The sequence below is a fragment of the Mytilus edulis genome, chromosome 7, assembly GCF_963676685.1.
Source record: "Mytilus edulis chromosome 7, xbMytEdul2.2, whole genome shotgun sequence".
NCBI lineage: Eukaryota > Metazoa > Mollusca > Bivalvia > Mytilida > Mytilidae > Mytilus > Mytilus edulis.
In genome coordinates, this window is record NC_092350.1 from 14,223,075 (window position 1) to 14,247,945 (window position 24,871).

General features: G+C 33.0%; 1 protein-coding gene across 1 annotated transcript; it reads left to right on the forward strand.

Annotated features, from left to right (window-relative positions):
- The first annotated feature begins 414 nt into the window (after positions 1-414).
- On the forward strand, positions 415-24,871 carry LOC139529991 (origin recognition complex subunit 2-like). Its single transcript, XM_071325999.1, has 13 exons — positions 415-558; positions 5,700-5,819; positions 6,152-6,235; positions 6,711-6,785; positions 10,385-10,471; positions 11,806-12,020; positions 12,803-13,011; positions 14,036-14,168; positions 17,454-17,553; positions 19,347-19,490; positions 22,471-22,704; positions 23,312-23,430; positions 24,563-24,871. Exons 1-13 carry the CDS (start codon positions 456-458, stop codon positions 24,644-24,646), a joined length of 1,707 nt encoding a protein of 568 aa, XP_071182100.1. The 5' UTR covers positions 415-455; the 3' UTR covers positions 24,647-24,871.

A 24,871-nucleotide genomic window follows, 5' to 3' on the forward strand; every position in this document is an offset into this window, starting at 1 on the left:
CAGGATCTGCTTACCCTTCCGGAGTACCTGCCGCAGATCACCCCTAGTTTTTGGTGGGGTTCGTGTTGTTTATTCTTTAGTTTTCTATGTTGTGTCATGTGTATTGTTTGTCTGTTTGTCCTTTTTTCCATTTTTAGCCATGGTGTTGTCAGTTTATTTTCGATTTATGAGTTTGACTGTCCCTCTGGTGTCTTTCAATTCGTCCCTCTTTTAGTAGGTTGGATAGGAAAATCGCAGATTGAGTTATGCACTAATATTTCTAGGATTATTATCTTCAAATTTCGTGATAAAAAGTTATAACTTTTATCAAACACTTAATTGACTTAATATGTTTAGACGCTTTACATCTTTTTTCGGCACGTTAAAGAACGAACCCGGAACATTTGTTAGGTTTTTATACTTTTTCCATTTGTGCTACTTTATTTTGAAGAGCTATTTTGCGGGAAAGAAGAAAAATGAACAGTCGTCCACGAAGAAAATGTGTATCTGTCAGTTTTGTTGCAGACGAAGATGTTATTCAGCATATAGTAGACGCACATGAAAAGTCTTCCAAAAAAGGTGAAGATTTTTTTGGGGTCATGCTGTCCATACATACATTGTCATTGTAGTCGCGGGGATGAAAACAATCTATCACAGAAATTATTAGGGTTCAGATATTATGGGAGATCTCATTATTTGTCACAAATTGTCCACTATATTTATATTAAGATTAGAAGATATGGTATGATAGCCAATTAGACGACTATCCACCAAAGTTAGAATAAAGTGGATCTAAGCAAATTTATAGCCTAGGCAAGCCAACCCTCTCCATGCTCTACATCTATAGTCGCCGTCAGCTGAAATTTGTAGCGGCTATCGGTATAAATAATCTTAACTATCAACCACATTTACTCGTGATATAGTTTTTCACATTTCATTCATAAATCCAAAAGATAAAAACCACTACTGACCTACCTTTAAAGTGATTGAACTGTGATAATCCTGACTTTCATATTTTCCAAGACAATTTTGAATGGTGGAATCCGCCATTGTATTAACCGGAAGTGTTTCTGTGGAGTTCAAGTTCAGAAAATAAGCATAAAGCGCTGGAAACTTTATCACATCAATGACAAGAATATTACAGGAAACTCCAAAGTATAACGCATGTCACATGTAAACAAAGGATCCTCATAGAAACGAAGATGGCGGAATTACAATGGAAAACATTCTGGAAAATGTGAAGGTCAGGATTATTACAGTGCAATCACTTAAAAGGTAGGTCGGTAGTGGTTTTTCTTTTGACGATTTATGAATGGAATGCGAAAAACTCTATCTCGAGTGCCAACGCGATTGATAGATTAGATTATTTTTACCGATAACCACTACAAATTTCAGCTGACCATGACTATACATCCTACGACGATCCATGTACCTAATCGCTATTTCTCCGCCATTACTGGATATCACATAGGTTCCCGTAAAATTTTGACGTCAGAAAACAAACTAACTGATGCCACAATGGAATAGTGATTGTTGTATGATGTCAAAAGTTCAATTGGCCGGGTCAGCCGGGAATAGCGATAAAGTGTATTAGCACATTGATGACTATATGTTGGCGCATCGCAAAAAAGGCACTTATTTAAAGATAACAATTTTAAGCTAGCAATAATCAAAAATAATTTTGTGCAAAAATAAAAATAAACACATTTACATATACAAATGTATATGCAGGTATTTACAAACAGGGTAATATTTAAATATACTGAATTTGGATCAATATTATAAACTTATAATCTATAGCATCATATATATTATAATCTATAGCATTACATATTACATTATATATTATAATATATATTCTATTATATACTATAAACTTTACAGCTTTCAACAATGAGACAAACCCATACTGTATACAGGCCATATTTATCTTACTCATTTGTGAGAAAAGGCTGTATATGAGTTACAGCAAATAGAAATGCAACTAGATTTATTGAACGACAAATAAATTATAAATGGAAAAACTTTTGTTTAACAGTGTGGGAACAAACCTTCAACATGGTGTTTATACCTGTATAGATGGATAATCCTTCTATAAAAACGGTGTTTTACATTTCTGGAATTGGCATTACTATTCTGGGGGATAAATACTTTTCCGTGAAAAAAATTCTACTTTTCATCTTTTCTGGAAATAAATATCTCACTTTTCGGGGAAAATAATTTCAGGAAAACCTATTGAATGGCATTGTTTGTTGTTTTCTTTCCAGGGATCAAGTGGTGATGCCCAAATGTAATCTGGAAACCTGATGCATTTATCGTCAGATGGTGCATTTGTTATTAATTCTGCATGGCATTCTTGAATATTATTGTTTGGCAAGTACATGTATAAAGCCAAACCAAAGAAATGTTTCAGCCTTTTTCCAAAATCCGAATCTTTTCTTGTATTCTTATAAAATTATCCCTCTGTAGAGCAATTGTAGAGTGATATTTGTGTTTCGACAGGATTTAAAACAGGAAAATGGCATTTTCTATTTACATGTACATTCTACATGTATATGGCTATATTAATCTATAGCATTATATATTTGTCAGTTATTGCACTTTACTAAAAATTGACATGCCCAGTTTTTCTGCTTAAGTGACAGAACTTGTAATCTTTTGTATACCTATCTGAACATCTGATCAACAACAAAAGGGACAGTCAACCTTTAAATTTTATGTTAAATCCTACAATCATGACAATAGAAATTCTGTTCATTGAGGCATAACTGAGTGGAATTTACCTGATCATCACAGCTTTCAATTATGATAAACAATAGATTGTATACTCAGTCAGTAAAGCAGTAAACGGGCCATATGCATATTAAATTAAGTTCATCAATTGGTGCATCAAACGTTGCAGGTTACTGCCATAATAAGTAGAAAATGCTATTTTGGCCTATTTTGCTTTAAATCGAGTCTAAAAAAAAATATTCCTTTATAGAAGGATAATTTTATCTCTTTACAGAAGGATTATCCCTCTATCATGTCTATACAGGTATAAACACCATATATAGAGGGTTTGTTCCCAACCTGTTTAATAAGATTGCGTGGAAGTATTGTGTAAAGAGTGGGAATGTCAAAACTGTCAACGGTATCAAAAGTATCATCAAACATGTCAAAAGCATGTAATTTCTCTAAAACATTCAAAGTTTTTTTTCTCTCCAAAAATGGTAAAGTCCACTATATTTATACATCGTATGTTCATCACAAAAATTATGATCAGTTCTTTGGTAACAAGTCAATTTGTACCTTGGCATTTTGTACCTCTTCCATTTCATACCTAAAATCACATTTCGTTCTTAACTTTTACCATTTCATACCCATGATCAAAATCATTTTGTACCATATGGACCAATAGACCACTTTCGAGTTTGTCTGTCTCCAGAAAAAACTCGTCAATTATGCACGCCTTTCTGACATCATTTATCAGATAGAGGGGATTGCCTATATCCCTGCACTATTAACGTTCATCAAGTGTCTAAGTGATCGTCATTGTGAAGGATAAACTAGAAATAATATTTGTTTTTTAAGGAGGCTTGAGGGTATAAAAATTTCAGAAAAAAAACATTTGTTTTTCTTTACAAATTTTATTGATTTCCTTTTGTAGTTGTTACTTTATCATATGGTACAAAAATCTTTCAAAACAATCAATTTGTGTTGGCCCCAGATGACTTTTAAAATGTATACATCATTGAAAAAGTTCCAAATTATCTCCCTTTGGTGGAAAAATGCCATTTTTTGGCTTTAAAGTTGAAATATCTTTTTCAACTTTTCGGTGACCTATCTTTTTCAATATAATTTCCATATAAGCTGTACTTTAACTAAATTATTGTAAAATTTGAGCGATTTCTGTAATAAATTTCTTTTTTTATTTCGATATTACCTTTATTTCTCCTATTACTTCAACAGAAAAAAAACACCTTTACAAAAATGTATGCTTCTTTCGAAGGCAGATTGTGAGCGCAAATGAACGGTGACCCCACTTTTTTATTTTATTTTTCTATTAACTATGAGATAAAGTTCATTTATAGAAAAATATAGAGAAATCCTATATAAACATGATAAATGATTTAGACCCGCGAACCCCCTTAAGTACTTAATCTCAATTCCCTAATGACAGCAGTGCTGATTGTCAATTATGAGATTTTAATTTGCTGAAAAATTTGTGCAATATAGCAATGTAGTTTTTAACCACTCACTCAACATTGGAATGGAAGTGATGATACCCCTCAATGCATGAATGATATTCACTAAAACCAAAGTTTTTGACGGATATGCATCATTTGTGCATGGAACTAAAAAGAATTGTCTATTGCATTAACTATTTCGTACCTAATAGCCTAATTATTTATGTACAAAACATTGAACTAAAAAACATGTATTAAACACAGCAAAAAATGATGACCATTGAATTACAGGCTCCTGACTTAGGACAGGCACATACAGAATGTGCTGAGGTTAATCATTTTAGTCGGCACTCTACCATCAGGGACTAAACTTAACGGTCGCCCAACGCGACAAGATTTTCTGCTGGGCGAATAATATTTATTATTCTGTTTGCCCAGCTGGCGGCTGATAATATTTAGCATGGAATCCCATTTCTATCCTTTCCCCCACAATAGTTTTCAAAGTTACCACAAAAATATATATACAAATAACTGTTCCTAAAAGGAAATACGATTGTCTAATTAAAGCAGGAAAATTGAGCGGAGGATTTCCAAAAACCAGTAAGGTCATTTTAAAAAATTCAAATATTGTAATGTTATCACACATAATATTTTCCAGACTCAAACATTACATATAGGATTACATCATGTAGAGTGGGGCGCTCATATTCGCCATGGACACAATTTCGCTGTTTAATGATTTTGAGGTGTAAAAACTTCAAAGGATGGCTGAAATGGCAGAAATATGCCGATAAATAATATTTTTATAACAAATATGATTATTTTTGAAAATGAAACCAAATTTCGACACTTACCGCAAAGGACCGAAAAACGGACTACGATTTTCAGCCAATTTCCTGAATGAAAAAAAAGATTTCAAAGAAGTATTTCTTAGTAATTCTTTGACTGATTGTCCTAAATTTCAGTTTTTTACACCTTTCAAATGTCTGCTATTCATCTATAATGAAATTTATTTGATAAATATTGTTTAAAGCTGCAGTTATTTGGTTTTAAATAGATGTGTAAAAACGGCGAATATGTGTCCCCCGTTGACAAAAAATCAGGAAATTTCTAACACCCTTTAATCCAACTTTTCAGATGATTTTTCTCAAAACAAACACGTTTTCAAGCTAAGAATATTTTGCATTTGAAGTAATCTTCATATAGAAATATCAGTATACTTAAAAAACATAAAGACCTGAACATAAACTGAAGAAAACATGGAAAGATATGGCGAAAATGAGCACCCCACTCTACATAGAAAGACTTTATTAGTTCATGAAAAGTACATTTAAGTTTTATTTTATTAGTATAAAAATTGGTTAATCCCCTAAATTTTCAACTGGGCCCCTAAAAAAATATGTTAGGGGCCTAGCTGGCCCCTGGAGAAAAAGAGTTAAGTTTAGTCCCTGTTACCCTATTTTAAAAAAAATGATGAGTCCACACTAGAATTTATCTCAGCAAGGAACCTGGACATCTTGTGTTTATCAATAATGACAATTATTTTGATAGGAAAAAAAAGTAAATCCAATACTCCTAGTAAAGACAAATTGAGCTATAAAGAGGACCTGAGAGAAGACACCCCAGAGGTCAGTGAGGATGAAGATGAAACACAAATCAAAGCACCAAGCAGTAAGTTAATTATCTAATATTTGCTGTCGTCGTGATCATTCTTTCTCTACATAGTATTTTCATTTAAAGTAAGTTTACATCTTGATTAGATCAAGGACAATACAATGTATGTCTAGTTCAGCTATAGATATAAGAAGATGTGGTATGAGTGCAAATGAGACAACTCTCCATCCAAGTCACAGTTTATAAAAGTAAACCATTATTATATAGTTCAAAGTATGGTCTTCAACACAGATCCATGTTGGTAGGCAATGTGTATTTCTTTCTTCTAATATATTCATATGTATTAAAAATAAATTATAACAATTCTAATTTTGATTTTTTTATTATAGCCCTTGAGGAAGGCAATGTATTGGTTGGAACAGATTTATTTCAATTCAGAACACCAAAGAAATCAGGACAGATGGCTGCAAAGGGTAATATGTAATACATGTAGTGATACTATACATAGTGGAAACTTCTTCAGTCATTGTCAGTGGAATTTTAATTGTTAAAATATGCAAAAATAATAGAATTTGTTTAATACATTGTAGCTAACCAAAATGTACTTTGTTTCGAGTTATGCCTATAGATATGATAAAAAAAAATAGTTGTGCAGTTTACAATGTAGTATACTTTAAAAGGAATACACACATATGCATGAACCTGATGAATAGAAAGAACTCTTATACAAATGAACTATATTTCTCTTTTTGCTATCCAAAAAAACCCTTAATAACCTGAGTAGTCTCCCTTTCAAAGCAATATTTTTAAATTTTCTTAATCAAATAAATGTTTGTATATCCTGTCTATATTTTAATTTAAACTATTACCCTAATATCATGAATATATAAGATTGCATAAAGTTCTGTTTTATGTACAAATTTTATGAAGATTAACTTTTTTCTAAAGCTTCTGAGTCCAGAACACCAAAGTCAATCCTGAAAAAAGTCAAAGATCTCAATGAGAATGTGACACCAGGAAAAGGTAAAATATTATTAAATGAGGGAGATAAAAATATATTTGTGGTATTGACTTAGCTTACAAAATGCACAATTTAATATACCAAACAGAACTGAATACAACAAAATGCAGAATGGACTCATCTATTATATACCTTTCATCAAGGAGGTAGGGTAATTGTTTCTGCTGTGTCCCTTCATTATATTTCTTGATTGGTAGCCATGAATTAGAGCTTTCCCATTCATCTCATTCATCTCTCATCATACACGTTTTGTATTATGCATAATGGCCTGTTCTGAAATTTTAAAAGAGTTTTCTTGTGAAGTTTAAATTATAGCATCCTGACATTTGTTTATAAAGTTCATGTGATCATGCTATTGCTATACCATGTGACAGCGATCCATTTTCATGAATATTTTATATAAAATTGACAAAGGAATTGATATACATATTTATCAACACATAATGATCACAATGGAATTATCATTACATTTTTATGCAGTTAAGCTGCATTATGCGAGCACACTAGATTTGTGTTCTTCCCAATAAATGCTGAAATACTTGCCATTGTTATTATCTAGCTCGCTATTATGTTATATATAACTAATTGAACACTTTTTTAATACTTTTTATTCTGGATTACAAAAAATATGACCAGAAAAACCTTAAATGATCGTCGATTTATCCAAAAGTTTTGAAGTTACACATAGGAAGTAGTGCTTATTAAGAACCCTTGTGTAGTTCATTATGACTTGTACTTTGGGCCAAGATGTCAAAGAACAATTGTATGAAATATTTAATCGCCGAAAATCTCTTAAGACAAGTAGTTTAGATTTCCCAAATGGCAAAAGTCGTAGGAATATTGTTTGTCATCAATACGTAGTACAACTACATCAGTAGTCTTATATAATAAGTTCAAATGTTCATGCTGTTGGCGGCAATTTCAAATTAGAAAAATAAATTTTCGTATCTTTTCAATTTGGAGGCAGGTGTGCAAATTAGCAGTGGTCCGAGGTCCGCGACCTTCCACTTTTGCAAGCGGAATTTCGCCTAGGATAGTTGGTTTCTAGCTACGCCCGACGTAGTCACCTTCCACTTGAAAGAAAATAAGAGTTAGCTTTGCAAACCTTTTCACCATGTTCACCAAAGTCTCCAATTAAACGAGCAAAAACTTATTTTTATCATTATTATTCATGACAGCGATGTTCGTTTTGTTCAATCGCTAGCTTTATACAGAAAATCGCCGACAAATATTGTATAAATTCGAGTAAAATCGTATCTGATTGACAAAAACAACAGTGTAAAAACATAACAATGGCGGCCGTGAAGACAAAATTTTACAATATCGGATCCGATCCCGGAAGCGGATAAGGGTAATTCCGGGTTTGGCGATCAATTACGCAGGTGAAAAAAAAATACATCTATGCATGGTAAATGAATATAAACACTAGAATTGTAAACCAAAAGATATATATAAAAGAAAGAAAAAGCAGAAAAATATTTTATGCAGAAACTCAAAATTCTTTTGACAAATTTTAATTTAAAAATCCAATACAACGTGACAGCTGGGAACAGTATATCTAACAATATACATGTTCATGGTCACAGTCTAAATTTTCTTTATCAGTGATAAATGATGATAATGCATGTGAGATGCTTTTAAAGTGTAAACATAGTACTGCAATTTCGAAAGATTTTTTTTTTATCTCAATTTTGAAGGGTCAATTAAAGTAGCTGAAAGTTTCTTTATTTTCACAAATAATGCAACTATATTATATATACCTGAATGTAAGTAAATCATATGATATATAGGTGGCATCCTTTGGGCCACTCCCCCCTCCTGTTTAATAACTTGGAAACGGTCGAGCTCCCCACCCCTAAACCATATGCGGAGCAGATCCAGGATTTTAGGTTAGGAGGGGCGCCCCGCTAACTTAAATTTTCTCTAAGCAGAGCAAGGCTAAAAAAATATTGAGGTAAAATTATCGGAATATTCTTTAAGCTGAGAACAACCCATGCTTTGCAAATTTAAGGGGGGTGCACGCCCCCCCCCCCCCCCCCCCCTTCCCCCCGACTGAATCTGCCCCTGCATATATTCAAGTATAGGACAATATAATAAATAAAATGAAATATAGGGGGAGTCCATGGAGTTACCCTACCCTCCTGTTTGAGAACTTGGAAACGGTCAAGATCCACACCCTTTAACCATATATATTCATGTTTGTGACAATACGAAAAATCAAATGAAATATAGGAAGAGTCGCTGGGGGTCACCCCAACCCTCCTGTTTTAGAATTTAAAAACGGTCGAGATCCCCAACCTTAAACCATATATATTCATTTATGGCCATTGGGACAATATAACAAATCTGATTAAATATAGAGGGAGTCCCTTGGGTCACCCCACCCCTCCTGTTTGAGAATTTGAAACCCGTTGAGATCCCAAACCCTTAACCATATATATTCATGTACGGGACAATATAACAATTCAAATGAAAGATAGGGGGAGTCCCTGGGGTCACTGTACACCCTCCTGTTTGAGAACTTGGAAATGGTCAAGATCCTCACCCCTAAACCATATATACTCATGTATGGGACAATATAACAAATCAAATGAAATATAGGGGAAGTCCCTGTGGTCACCCCAACCCTCCTGTTTGAGAACTTGGAAACGGTCGAGATCCCCACCCCAAAACAATATATATTCATGTATGGGCCAATATAACTAATTAAATGAAATATAGGGGGAGTCCTGGGGTCACCCTACCCCTCCTGTTTGAGAACTTAGAAACCAATGAGATCCCCCCTAAACCATATATATTCATGTATGGGACAATATAACAAATAAAATGAAATGTAGGGGAAGTCCCTAGGGTCACCCTACCCCCAGTAGCGGATCAAGAAATTTTCATAAGTGGGTGCCCACTGACCATCCTAAGAGGGGACCAGATCCAGTCACGCTTCAGTGATTGCCTATATAAGCAACTATTTTTTTTCCCAAAAGGGGGGGGGGGGCGCACCCCCCTAAATCCTCTGCCTACCCCTACATGTTTGAGAACTTGGTTTTTGGTTAACTGCCTCCAGCGCTTACAGCGCTTTGATTTTGGGGAATTATCATTCATTGTATCATGAAATTTGAAATCAACATTCATGTACATGTGAACCTGCTGAAAGGTTTGATGAGTTTTGATATCCAATGCCCATCAAATTTCTGTTTTCTAAATACTTATACATGTTATACCAGGGGTATATTTAAAAAAACATATGCATTATGTAGTTGTCTAAATGTCCATGTGTGTAATGAACATACAAAAATAAAGGTACCAATGTCTCCATTGTTGTTTAGATTTTGGTTTATGGGGTATACTAAGGTTTGTTTTATTTTAACGATTTGATAGAACTTGTAACTTTTTAGAGATACAAATCTCAAGTATCAGAAGTATGAATATTACAGTAGAAGATTCGGTTAGAAATCTAGTAGATAATACAAACTGGGTCATTTCAATAAAAGTCAAAACAAAGGGACAGCATATATTTACATCCAGATATTATATCTACTATTTCTGAATTACTTGATACACATTTCATGCATGTATACCTAGTAAAGCTCTCCATATTTGGCAGATAAAAAGACACCAGTTAAAAGAAAAGGTAAAGTAAAACGCCCAGAAGCTACCACACCATACAGACTGAGACAGAGGCATTTAGAAGGTATGAACTTATGAAGATTATAATTATCACTTGATATACCTAAAAACATGCATTGTTTCATAGTTTATAGTATAGTACCTATTTGATTTAGATAAGATGAATTAATCCAAAATTGTTAAAAATGATACTGATACCTGCAGGGCTTGGCATTGAGTTAATGATAAATAAAGATATAAAGATAAGGAGATGGGGTATGTTGCCCATTAGACAACTGTCAACAAATGATCATATGTGATGTAGACGAAGGTCGCCATATCGCCTAAAAAAATAATGTTACACTTATACTTCATGAAAAGCTGTAAAAGGCACAGGCATTACATGATGAAAAGAATTTAAAAGAGAACTGATGACTTTATTTATGCTTTAAACATAAGGGAAATATTAATAGGACATACAGTGACCTACAACAACCAATGAATTATACATGTTATATATTTATAAATACTTATCCAAATATATAAAAAACAAATTAAGGATGTTCGCTACTCTGTTAAAAAATAACAAGCTTTTTAACAGACTATTATGAATTGATAGTATATAAATAATGAAACTAAAAAAGTAGATAAAAATGGAGGGTCCGTGTGCTCGTTTTAGAGATATAAGCCATTGAAAATTTGGCGGGAAATTATTCTCTCTAGATTTTCCATATATTTAACATTGGCAGCTTATTTGTTTCTAACACTATGAAAAAATAACAAGAATTTTATAAAATTTTGAAATATGGCTTTTTAAACTTTATGTAATAAAATTATAAAAAGAAAAGTAGGGGTTAGTGGGCAAAATTTTTTAATGACAATACATGGATAAAACCAGAGGATTCCGAAAATCTGGCAAAAAGTCAAAAAATGGAGGAGCAAACATCCTTAAGGTTATATTTTAATCAATTTCTGGTAAAAAATATTTTTATGCTTTTGTCAGTGGATGAGTAGATTAGTATTCTGTTTGTCTCCTGAATGACTGCCTTTGAAAAAAAAACCAAATAAAAACAATAATTGTAATCTATCAATTGCAGCAATCTACATAAGTCATAAAACATCAATAAAAAGTTAAACCTCATTTGTATTGAATTACATGGAATTGTCAATGTTACACAAATAGGGAAAAATATCTAGAGATTAAAGCAATGCTATGGATAAAAGATAACACATTATTGACAGCCATTAATATTGCCTAGATATATATCTATTCCATATGATACACTTTCATATTTTACATGTATTTCCTATCTATATCAATGAAATAATAATTAGAATTGATCATTGTAAACTTTTAACAAGCTTAAGTGAATACAGTACATGATATATATAGATCTATGATATTCTTAATTTCAACAGTTTCTGATTCTGAAGAAAGTTTTTCATCAGGAGATAGTGAAGATGAATTGGACAGTGATGAAAATTCTACACCTAGTGGCAGAAATAAATCTATCACTTCAAGAACGCCATCTGGTGGCAGTAAACCATCTACACCAAAAACTCCATCTGGTGGTAGCAAAACACCATCAAGTATAAAAAGGAATCGTAGACAGCATGAAGACACTGTTGATGTGGTAATCTTAAAATAAGTGATATTGTAAACATATAGACATGTCAACAGCCCAATCATATGAGAGTTGATTTTTCTAACAATAAATGATCACTTTTTTATTGGAAATACAGTTTTTATTTGATATGTCCAAATTGTAATAAAATTTTAAATCTTCTGGTATCTTTTGTTTAAACAATTTATCTTCAGGAATGGACAGAGGCAGGAAAAAGTTAAGAAAGTGAACATTTTGAAATTTTGATTGATCATGATTCAATTCTTTAAAACAAAACTCAAAAGTCATAAAATTGCTTTGTTTGAAGTGTTTGTGATAGTAGATAGGTCTAAAACTGTTTAAACAGGGCTTCAGATATCTTCAACTGGATTGTGACATCATGGACAATTGTGTAATATCAGAAAGTATCAGGATTGCAATAAATAGCCTATAGGTGTATAATATAGATAGAGAGAAATTCGCTTAAAAAAATACCAGCAAAAATAAAAAGCAAGATAAGACCTACCAATAAGTTGCATAACTGAAATTGTCATTCTAGTCATAGTGCTCTAAAATAACTTTTGTTTTTGTTTTTTGTGCTTTGATAAAAAATTCATAGAAGATAGAGAGAAACTAGATCAAGAAATGGGAAGTTCACTTCTTATTGGATTTATTGTCCTAAATTGACAGTTATTGCTAAACATGTCCTAAATTGCCAGTTATTGCTAAACATTTATAACTGTAATAAAATTTGCAAAAAAGGAAACTAAAATGAATCCATTTAGAAATATTGTTTCATTTAATTATTTCAGCCATCAATGGTCCAGGACTATTTTGATCTCCACTCGGAAGGACCTTGTGCTACCTCAGACAGGACATTGGCCAAATTAGGTACAAGTAAAATGGACCAGGAGACTCTGTCACAGCTATTGCATAAAATCCCCTCCAGTCATAGTAAAGAGTGTACTCAGATGTATACAGAACATAGGAGCTTATTTAATCAGTGGATGTATCAAATGTGGTAGGTTCTTACTGAAATGACAGACAGTCAGATACAATTGACCTTTCCACAACAGGGAGCAATGTCTTGATTTTAAGGATTGGCAGATTTCCTAGCATTGACAAGGATTTTATATAAAACTCATGTTGATCTTTTGTCCATGGAAATGTTTGAAGAATTTTTTCTGGAATGTGAGATAGTTGCCCACAAGGGAAAAAAACACAAAATGTATATAATCTTTTGAACTATAAGGAACATATTTACCAATCTTTCAATGGCCCATGAGATAAGGTTGACCCTTTATAGGTTTAAGGTCAACAAATTTTTTCCTCGATTGATAGCATATGACTATAAATCTTCATCAGACATTGTTGGAAAATATTCTTTGGAAGAAAAACAAAGTTCCTAATGCCTTTTATGTCAATAGATAAAACGTCAAGGTCATTGTACCTTTAAATAGACTGAAATTGTAGTTTCATGATGTGAGGTTTGTGGATAAAAATTTCAAGCATGATCTTGTGTTGGACATGAAGGTTCTATAAAGCCTTTTCTCTTACTCTTTGTCAATGTATCCCTTTCTGCACCCATTGTATAAAAAAAATAATAAACATGTTGTTCTTTTGATCCCAGTTCTTCATTGTTGAAAATCTGATTTTGATGTCAAATTTTCTTGCTTTCCTCTTAAGTTCCTATTGTGACGGCATGAAAAAATGCAACCAAGCCTAATGACGTCACATGGAAAGAAAACATATTTTTGTAGATCAATCGTAAAGAAGCAATAGGTATGTCTGCATATTGTTAAAAAAATCATTAGAGAAACAGATTCCACCACCAACTCGTGCAATACGATATTTATCCACTTTCGACAATTAAATTTTAATTATTTAAAATGCTCAGCGAGCCTCACATTTAAAATTTGAAAATTAACTGTCTAAGTGGATAAATATTGTATCACACTTGTTGCAGGGGTAGATCTATATTTATTTCATTTCTACTGAAATTATAAACTTAAGTTAATATATAGAATTTATTGTATATTTTGTAGCAATAATTTCAACATTCTGCTGCATGGTTTAGGATCAAAGAGAACTTTACTAGAAGATTTCAGGAAGACCATGTTATCAGAATTATCACATGTTGTTGTGAATGGTTATTTCCCTAGCCTAACAGTCAAACATGTAAGTTATCTCCCTTTACTTCCTCAACATAACTTATTAAAACATTACCTCCCCTTACTACCACAACATAACTTATTGAAACATTACCTCCCCTTACTACCACAACATAACTTATTAAAGCAATGGATATTTCCCTAACCTTACAGTCAAACATGTAAATTATCTCCCCTTAATACCACACCCTAACTTATTTAAGCATTGGATATTTCCCTAAACTGACAGTCAAACATGTAAGTTATCTCCCCTTCCGCAACATAACTTAAAGCATTGGATATTTCCCTAAACTGACAGTCAAACATGTAAATTATCTCCCCTTACTACCACACCATAACTTATTAAAGCATTGGATATTTCCCAAGCCTGACAGTTAAACATGTAAATTATCTCCCCTTCCGCAACATAACTTAAAGCATTGGATATTTCCCTACCCTTACAGTCAAACATGTAAATTATCTCCCCTTCCGCAACATAACTTAAAGCATTGGATATTTTCCTACCCTTACAGTCAAACATGTAAGTTATCTCCCCTTCCGCAACATAACTTAAAGCATTGGATATTTTCCTACCCTTACAGTCAAACATGTAAGTTATCTCCCCTTCCGCAACATAACTTATTAAAGCATTGGATATTTCCCTACCCTTACAGTCAAACATGTAAGTTATCTCCCCTTCCGCAACATAACTTAAAGCATTGGATATTTTCCTACCCTTACAGTCAAACATGTAAGTTATCTCCCCTTCCGCAACATAACTTAAAGCATTGGATATTTTCCTACCCTTACAGTCAAACATGCAAGTTATCTCCCCTTCCGCAACATAACTTAAAGCATTGGATATTTCCCTATTCTTACAGTCAAACATGTAAGTTATCTTCCCTTCCGCAGCATAACTTAAAGCATTGGATATTTCCCTACCCTTACAGTCAAACATGTAAGTTATCTCCCCTTACTACCACACCATAACTTATTAAAGCATTGGATATTTTCCTACCCTTACAGTCAAACATGTAAGTTATCTCCCCTTCCGCAACATAACTTAAAGCATTGGATATTTCCCTATTCTTACAGTCAAACATGTAAGTTATCTTCCCTTCCGCAACATAACTTAAAGCATTGGATATTTTCCTACCCTTACAGTCAAACATGTAAGTTATCTTCCCTTCCGCAACATAACTTAAAGCATTGGATATTTCCCTATTCTTACAGTCAAACATGTAAGTTATCTTCCCTTCCGCAACATAACTTAAAGCATTGGATATTTCCCTACCCTTACAGTCAAACATGTAAGTTATCTCCCCTTCCGCAACATAACTTAAAGCATTGGATATTTTCCTACCCTTACAGTCAAACATGTAAGTTATCTCCCCTTCCGCAACATAACTTAAAGCATTGGATATTTCCCTACCCTTACAGTCAAACATGTAAATTATCTCCCCTTCCGCAACATAACTTAAAGCATTGGATATTTTCCTACCCTTACAGTCAAACATTAAGTTATCTCCCCTTCCGCAACATAACTTAAAGCATTGGATATTTTCCTACCCTTACAGTCAAACATGTAAGTTATCTCCCCTTCCGCAACATAACTTAAAGCATTGGATATTTTCCTACCCTTACAGTCAAACATGTAAGTTATCTCCCCTTCCGCAACATAACTTAAAGCATTGGATATTTCCCTACCCTTACAGTCAAACATGTAAGTTATCTCCCCTTCCGCAACATAACTTAAAGCATTGGATATTTTCCTACCCTTACAGTCAAACATGTAAATTATCTCCCCTTCCGCAACATAACTTAAAGCATTGGATATTTCCCTACCCTTACAGTCAAACATGTAAGTTATCTCCCCTTCCGCAACATAACTTAAAGCATTGGATATTTTCCTACCCTTACAGTCAAACATGTAAGTTATCTCCCCTTCCGCAACATAACTTAAAGCATTGGATATTTTCCTACCCTTACAGTCAAACATGTAAGTAATCTCCCCTTCCGCAACATAACTTAAAGCATTGGATATTTTCCTACCCTTACAGTCAAACATGTAAGTTATCTCCCCTTCCGCAACATAACTTAAAGCATTGGATATTTTCCTACCCTTACAGTCAAACATGTAAGTTATCTCCCCTTTCTTAAACAACACAACTTAAAGCATAGTGGCAAGGGAGAGATCATCAGCAAGTAATTCGGTTATCACACACCTTTTTTAATAGCCTTTAGATTAAGATGTATTATTTGTTCATGTTGTAAGTAAGTTTCTTATACAGCTTTGACGTTCTGGTACCTATTGTCATGTGTGAAGGCAATTATCCCTGAGGTACAATCTATTTATATAATTGCGAGAGGGGTGAATTTTTATGTGAAATTAGAGTTTTTACCTCATTTTCAGTCCACTGAACCTTGAAAATGAGTGTGAGTGTGGCATTCTTTTGGTATTTATGCCCCACCTATGATAGTAGATGATAGTGATATGTTTTCTGGTCTGTGCCTCAGTTTGTTCGTCTGTCTGTCCGTCCGTCTGTGCGTCCGTTCGCTTCAGGTTAAAGTTTTTGGTCAAGGTAGTTTTTGAAGAAGTTACGTCCAATCAACTTGAAACTTAGTACACATGTTCCCCATGATATGATCTTTCTAATTTTAATGCCAAATTGTAGTTTTGACCCCAATTTCATGGTCCACTGAACATAGAAAATGATAGTGCGAAGTTCAGATTAAAGTTTTTGGTCAAGGTAGTTTTTGATGAAGTTAAATTAAATCAACTTGAAACTTAGTACACATGTTCCCTACGATATGATTTTTCTAATTTTAATTCCAAATTAAAGTTTTGACCCCAATTTTCAAGGTCCACTGAACATAGAAAATGATAGTGCGAGTAGGGCATCCGTGTACTATGGACACATTCTTGTTTAATATTTTTTTAACATGTGTCTTCTATAATTGAATGTCCATATGATGTATGCAAAATTACTCCACACAAAGTATGTTGGTTTGTATTTTAGAGTATTGGGTTTAAACTTTTAAAGAAAACTTTCAATACATCAAAAGGATCCCAGAAATCTTGATAAATTTGAACTCTGACATCATACCATTCTGACCATAAAAGTGTCAAAAGAATGTAATGTGATAATAGTTTCATGAAGTATTTAAAAGTCTCTCTATTTTGGTCTATTTCTTTATTTGACAAGTTTATGCATGAAAATTAGAACAGAATAGGCAATACTGCCAGATACAGTAAATACATTCGAATTCAACTAGTATGTTTCAGTTATTGTATTTAATTTATTTTTTACAGATATTGAATTCAATAACAGATGAAATATTGGAGAAAGAAGTTAGTTTTAAAGGACCGTTAGACCAAGTAGATTATATCAAATCAGAATTTGAATCAAAAGGTAGGTTTCAGAGTGTACAGACATTGTTATAAAGGAGCGCTAGAAAGAAAAATTGTAACATAACAAATTTGATAATTTTATCCAAAAAAAATCCAGTTATAAAATGTTTGTCTGCTCTATGGTTATGGTCGCTTTGACACATTCCCCATTTCCTTTCTCAATTTTGGTTAAAACAGTTATGGTATTTAAGGAATGACTGTAATATTTAAGAAATAACATTTAAAATGGTGCACACTAAATAACAAGTGTAGCGGGTTATCTAACACTGCACCACATTTTATGCCCCATTTATGGGCATTATGTTTTCTAGTCTGCATTCGTTCGTCCTATGTCCATTCGTCTGTCTGTACCTGTCGCTTCAGGTTAAAGTTTTTTGGTTGAGGTAGTTTCTGATAGGTTGAAGTCCAATCAACATGAAACTTAGTACACATGTTCCCTATGATATGATCTTTCTAATTTTAATGCCAAATTAGAGATTTTCCCCCATTTTCACGGTATACTGAACTGAAAAGTTAGGGCATCCTTGTACTGGGGACACATTCTTGTTTATAATATTTCTAATAGAGAGAAAAATATTACAGTCATGACAGTCATTCCTTATAATTTAATTCTAAATACCATTTTTAAGGAGTAAATCGTAAAAAAAAGAAACAAAATATCTTTCAAGACAGAAAAATATGCAAATAAATATATATTTCACCTTTCTAACAATATCCTATTTATGTTATGCTATTTTGGCATAATTTCTTAAATTTTAGTTATATGACATAGTATTGCTCAGCTGTCATAAACATCGCATGACATTGTCTAATAATTTCTCATAAAAAAAGGGGGGGTGTGTGCGGCCAAAGACGAAATTAGATCTGCATTTCACAAACAAGAAAAACAGATTCGCGTAGCTCTTAATCAATTCCAGAAAACTTGGTGAATTCCTAATGATCTTCAAGCACAATAACTGATAAAGAAAAGAAATGTAAAATTTCGTACGAAAATAAGTTTCAACACACCTGTTAAAAACGTAATAGACTTGTTCACTGGAAAAACGAGAAAATTGGGTTATTCTGTTGTCATGCATTCCCGTTTTCATCCAAATTGACGATATTTTTTTTATTATCTTTGAAACAAGAAAATTCAAAATGATTTGTTAATATTCAGTACTTTAGCTTGATGTCTTCCACTTGTCCACATTTGGACAAGTCTATTTCTATGAGATGATGCATCCTACGGACTTATTGTGTAATTGGTTTTAAACACAGGTTTCGTTCCCCAAAATTATTTGCGCAAACGTCATTTCAAGGTCAGTTATAATTAATTTGTCTATTTTTAGAAACGTAAACTGGAAGTTTTATTTTTTCACAACAGAAAGTGTTATCAATTTTGTTAGTGATTAATGCATTTCATTTCATAAAAAAAGAACATTTTAATTATTATTAAGGGATAATGCATTTGTTAGGGTCGGCGGGAATAATAAATCATGAAAAGTCAATTTTATTTTTATTCTGGAAATCGTCAAAATCGGGTCGGCGGATGCGTAAACCAACAAATTAAAAATCTTGGCCTTATAGTTTAATTCTAAATACCATTTACAATAAGTGATTTGTAAAAAAAGGTTGATGAAGTCATGGTCACATGACACAATGATGTCTATGAGCTGATAAACAAAATTATCTCAGCCAATCAGAAGATGTGTTACATCCAAAATTAAATTATATTTAAATGTTTATTAAATAAAGTACCAAAATTGAAAGTTAAATAGATTCTACTCTTAACCATATTTTGTGTTTTTTCTTCAGATTACAGAGATTTTTATTTGGTAATGAATAATATAGATGGTATGATGTTACGAGGGGAGAAGACACAGAATATACTGAGTCTCTTAAGTCAGATCAGAGGGTTCCATGTTATTGCTTCTATTGACCACATCAATGCCTCTCTAAGTAAGTAATGTACTCCTCAACTCAGATCAGAGGGTTCCATGTCATTGCTTCTATTGACCACATCAATGCCTCTCTAAGTAAGTAATGTACTCCTCAACTCAGATCAGAGGGTTCCATGTTATTGCCTCTATTGAACACATCAATGCCTCTCTAAGTAAGTAATGTACTCCTCAACTCAGATCAGAGGGTTCCATGTCATTGCCTCTATTGACCACATCAATGCCTCTCTAAGTAAGTAATGTACTCCTCAACTCAGATCAGAGGGTTCCATGTCATTGCCTCTATTGACCACATCAATGCCTCTCTAAGTAAGTAATGTACTCCTCAACTCAGATCAGAGGGTTCCATGTTATTGCCTCTATTGACCACATCAATGCCTCTCTAAGTAAGTAATGTACTCCTCAACTCAGATCAGAGGGTTCCATGTCATTGCCTCTATTGACCACATCAATGCCTCTCTAAGTTAGTAATGTACTCCTCAACTCAGATCAGAGGGTTCCATGTTATTGCTTCTATTGACCACATCAATGCCTCTCTAAGTAAGTAATGTACTCCTCAACTCAGATCAGAGGGTTCCATGTTATTGCCTCTATTGACCACATCAATGCCTCTCTAAGTAAGTAATGTACTCCTCAACTCAGATCAGAGGGTTCCATGTTATTGCCTCTATTGACCACATCAATGCCTCTCTGAGTAAGTAATGTAATCTCCTCAACTTAGATCAGAGGGTTCCATGTCATTGCTTCTATTGACCACATCAATGCCTCTCTAAGTAAGTAATGTAATCTCCTCAACTCAGATCAGAGGGTTCCATGTCATTGCCTCTATTGACCACATCAATGCCTCTCTAAGTAAGTAATGTACTTCTCAACTCAGATCAGAGGGTTCCATGTTATTGCCTATATTGACCACATCAATGCCTCTCTAAGTAAGTAATGTACTCTCCTCAACTCAGATCAGAGGGTTCCACATTACTGCTTCTATTGACCACATCAATGCCTCTCTAAGTAAGTAATGTACTTTCCTCAACTCAGATCAGAGGGTTCCATGGTATTGCTTCTATTGAACACATCAATGCCTCTCTAAGTAAGTAATGTACTCCTCAACTCAGATCAGAGGATTCCATGTTATTGCTTCTATTGAACACATCAATGCCTCTCTAAGTAAGTAATGAATTCCTCAACTCAGATCAGAGGGTTCCATGTCATTACTTCTATTGACCCCATCAATGCCTCTCTAAGTAAGTAATGTACTCCTCAACTCAGATCAGAGGGTTCCATGTTATTGCCTCTATTGACCACATCAATACCTGTCTAAGTAAGTAATGTACTCCTCAACTCAGATAAAATTGTCTCCATTGATATATCAATGACTCTTTAAGCAAAGTCTTGGGGTTCTACTTTTGATTACATCCATCAATATTTACTCTTATTTATTAGTTACATGTAACTCAGATCAGGGGTCAAAGAAATGACCTATATTGATTACATCAATGACTAAGTATTACTGTACTTCCTGGTTTATATCAGAGGGTACTTTCTATCATCTATAATACTAAAATTACGAGGTCCAATTTGTCAGCCGTCATCGGGTTAAAAAGACAAATCAAAGAATTCAACTCTATATATAACTAATATAGGACAATGGTGTAGATTAAAAATTACACCACTCAAGACCCTTTTGTTTTCCACATAATTAATATTGCCAATAATTAACAAGTCCCGGGTCTAATCCGATACCGATACCAATAGTATATTCACATGTTAGCTATTACCTTATCTGTACGTTTTGCATTTGACAGGCGCACCACCAAACGGTGTATTTAGGATTTTGCTATATACACGGGTCATAATCAAAGGGCTGACACTACTAAATTCAATCATTGTCAAATTGTTCCCTATTGTAGCTTTATTCAGCAATCAGCAAGACTTTCTAAGATAACTAATATAGGACAATGCTGTTGATTAAAAAATACCCCATTCCTGGATAGCCTGGACCTTATTTTTTCCAAATGATTAATATTTCCAATAATTGATAAGTTCCAGGTCGACGAGTTCAAACAGAAAGATTTGAAAGCAGAGAACACTGTGTATCTTATAATCGACATGACTTTATCAGATGACAATACCAATTACTAAAATAAGGCTTAGGCATAGTTATATACTTTAATTCAGTCACGGACCCGCGATATCACGGGTGTGTACTTGTATAAACTATTATATCCACAAGTCAGTTAAGAATTGATGCATATGTCATGGATTTGTTCAAAATTAAGTTATTTATTTCTTTGGTTTAAACATCTTATCACATATCTGTCAAATTACAAATTGTTTTCATACTGTGCATGAAGACATATTATCTTGGTTTAGCATGGTTAAAAAGTGATTAAGGGGAGATAATCAAATACTCCCATAGTAATGACTGACAAGACACTTAGGTGGCAGAAACCAGTTATTTTACAATAAATCTTTAGAATTTCATGGATTTATGATTTTATTTTCTTGAAAATTCATTCAAGCTTATATACAAATAAAATGTATGGTTTCAAGGAACTAAGATGTGTGGGTGCTTATGTAAATATATAGAAAACCTTTAAATTTGGGTGTCTGTCCAGCATTTAGATTTTAAAATTTATAAATGCATTGCAAATAAGGCAAAAAATGTGATGCTCTGATACCAATCTAATCCTCACCTGCAGAATCCTGCTAAAAGCCGACAAGAATTTTAGCCAAAATTCAAGAGAGAAAAGTTATTCAGTGAATTAGAGCCTTGTCCGAACCTATCCTTATCATCAAAAAACACATGTTCTGGTACACCAAAACTGGTACCTGCCACCTTAGTATTTTTTTTTCAAATTACTAATATTTTGGTTTTTGTTGATCTGAAATAAAAAGATGCCTGAGAATATGTCTACAAAAAAAATCATAATATGCTTTATAGTATTTTTGTTGTTGAAATGGTATTTACTTTTATTTTTCAGTATGGGATCAGAGTAAATGTAGCAGATTTAATTGGTTGTGGTTTGATGTTACAACATATCTACCTTACACTGACGAGACATCATATGAGAATTCATTACTGGTACAACAATCTGGTTCCTTAGCCCTCAGCTCTATGACGCATGTCATGAAGAGTTTGACACCAAATGCAAAGAATATATTTATACTGCTGACTAAGCACCAATTAGAGAACAAAGACAACAGTACTTACATAGGTATACATGATTTAGTATCAGTTTATATACAAATCATACAATGACTAATATCTGATGAATTTTAAAAAGCATATAAATGTTATAAATAGATTTCTGACTTAACTTTTAGAATTCGTTTCATTGAAAATTGTCTTTTTGAGTGTTGGACAATAAAACTAGAAATGAAAATTTTAAAATTAAGGCCTTTTGCAACTTATTCAATGAGGAAACAAACATAAAAAAAAAATTCTAATGGAACAATGCTAAATATTCTGTCAGAAATCAACCTTTTATGTCAGTTTATGTTTATATTGAAAAGATTGAAAATATATATATTGAATAAATACAACATCACATGCAGTTTTGTGAGTTGGTGCATGCATTGTCATGTACTTGAAACTTTTGTTAACAGAAGGTAAATTAACCAATGAGTGAATTTCATTTAGAAGAAATTAAAGGACCCAGTGAATAAACTCCACAGAGAACACAAGTCTATATTCAACTGGACAAAAGAACTGGCACAATGTTAAATCAACAGGTAAACTGCAAATGATTCTATTCTATTCATTTCATTTGCAATAAAAGATACAATAATTTTGCAGAAAAGATTTACTTTATTATTTTGTAGGTATGTCTATACAAGATTTATACCAGCGATGTAGAGAAGGTTTCTTAGTCAACAGTGATCTCACCTTGAGGGCACAACTGGTTGAATTTAAAGATCACAAGTTAATTAAGAGTAAAAAGGTAACTATCTCAAAACAAACATATGTAACACAAATTAAGTATATTCACTTTTCATTAACATTTTTCTCTTTATAACAAGTCATCATGTACGAGTGCATTTTCTACAACCTTCCTACAAAGTTTGCAGAGGTTAAATCACATGTCTGTAAATCAATTTATCTTTCCATCTTACAAAGTAACTTCTTTGTTTGGTCACTTAAAAAACTATTTAATAGTTTATTTTTGAGGAACAACAGGAAAAATAAATTTTGCCTGTTTGCCAAATACTAATGCATTGTAACTTAAAAGCAGAAAAGCAACAATAAAGGGGAAAGCGTTCCTTTAAAAAAATCTGAAAAAATGAGACCAAAAAAGGAAATTTTCCACTGACCCTCATTAAATAATTGTTTTTATGCCCCACCTACAATATGTATACCCCACCTATGTTACTTATGCCCCCACATAAGATAGTAGAGGGGCATTATGTTTTCTGGTCTGTTGGTCTGTTTGTCCATCTGTCCTGCTTCAGGTTAAAGTTTTTGTTCAAGGTAGTTTTTAAAGAAGTTGAAGCCCAATCAACTTGAAACTGAGCACATATGTCCCCTATGATCTTTCTAGTTTTAATGTCAAAGTTTTTATGCCAATTTCACTGTCCACGGAACATAGAAAAGGAAAGTGCGAATGTGGCATCTGTTTACTATGGACACATTCATGTTTAAATCTCTGTAAAAATACAACATGAAACATATTTTGTCTGTTTTGTTAAATACTAATGCATTGCATTACATAAAAGCAAAAAAGTAACAATTTAGGGGAACAAGTTTTCCTTTGAAGGTTTTAGAAAATGAGTCCGAAAAAAAAGCTCTGGTCATCTCTGGTCCCTTGCTTTCACAATTTCTTATAAAATTTCACAAAATTTTACATTGTCATTGGTCAATCCCACCATTTTAGTTTTCAAACAAATCCATAATTCAGGAAAAGGAATTTTACACTGACCCTCATTAATTAAATCTTTTAATTATTTACTTGATGTCTCATTCAAATATACTCCACGTTTTCTTTTATTGGCATTATTCAAGTAGATATGATTTAAATATGAAAGATGACATGGATGACAATGTGTGAACTTAATTTTCTGTTTCTTTGTTTTCAGAGTTATGATGGGATAGAACATTTAATGATACCTATAGACAATGCTACATTAACAGAGTTTTTAGAACAACATGAAACTTCCTGATACTGTAGTAAAATAAAGAAATACAGGACTAAGACTATAGGTCATTTATCTGAGTTTAAAGAACAACAAGAAAGTTCAGTAAAGGATTGAAGAAACAAAAGACTGGGACTATGCCACCATAGGATGTATTCAAATATTTATTGTGTGCTCTAGTATAATGCCACCATATGATGTGTTCAAATATTTATATGTACTCTTTTCAATAAAATTGAATTGAAATAGAAA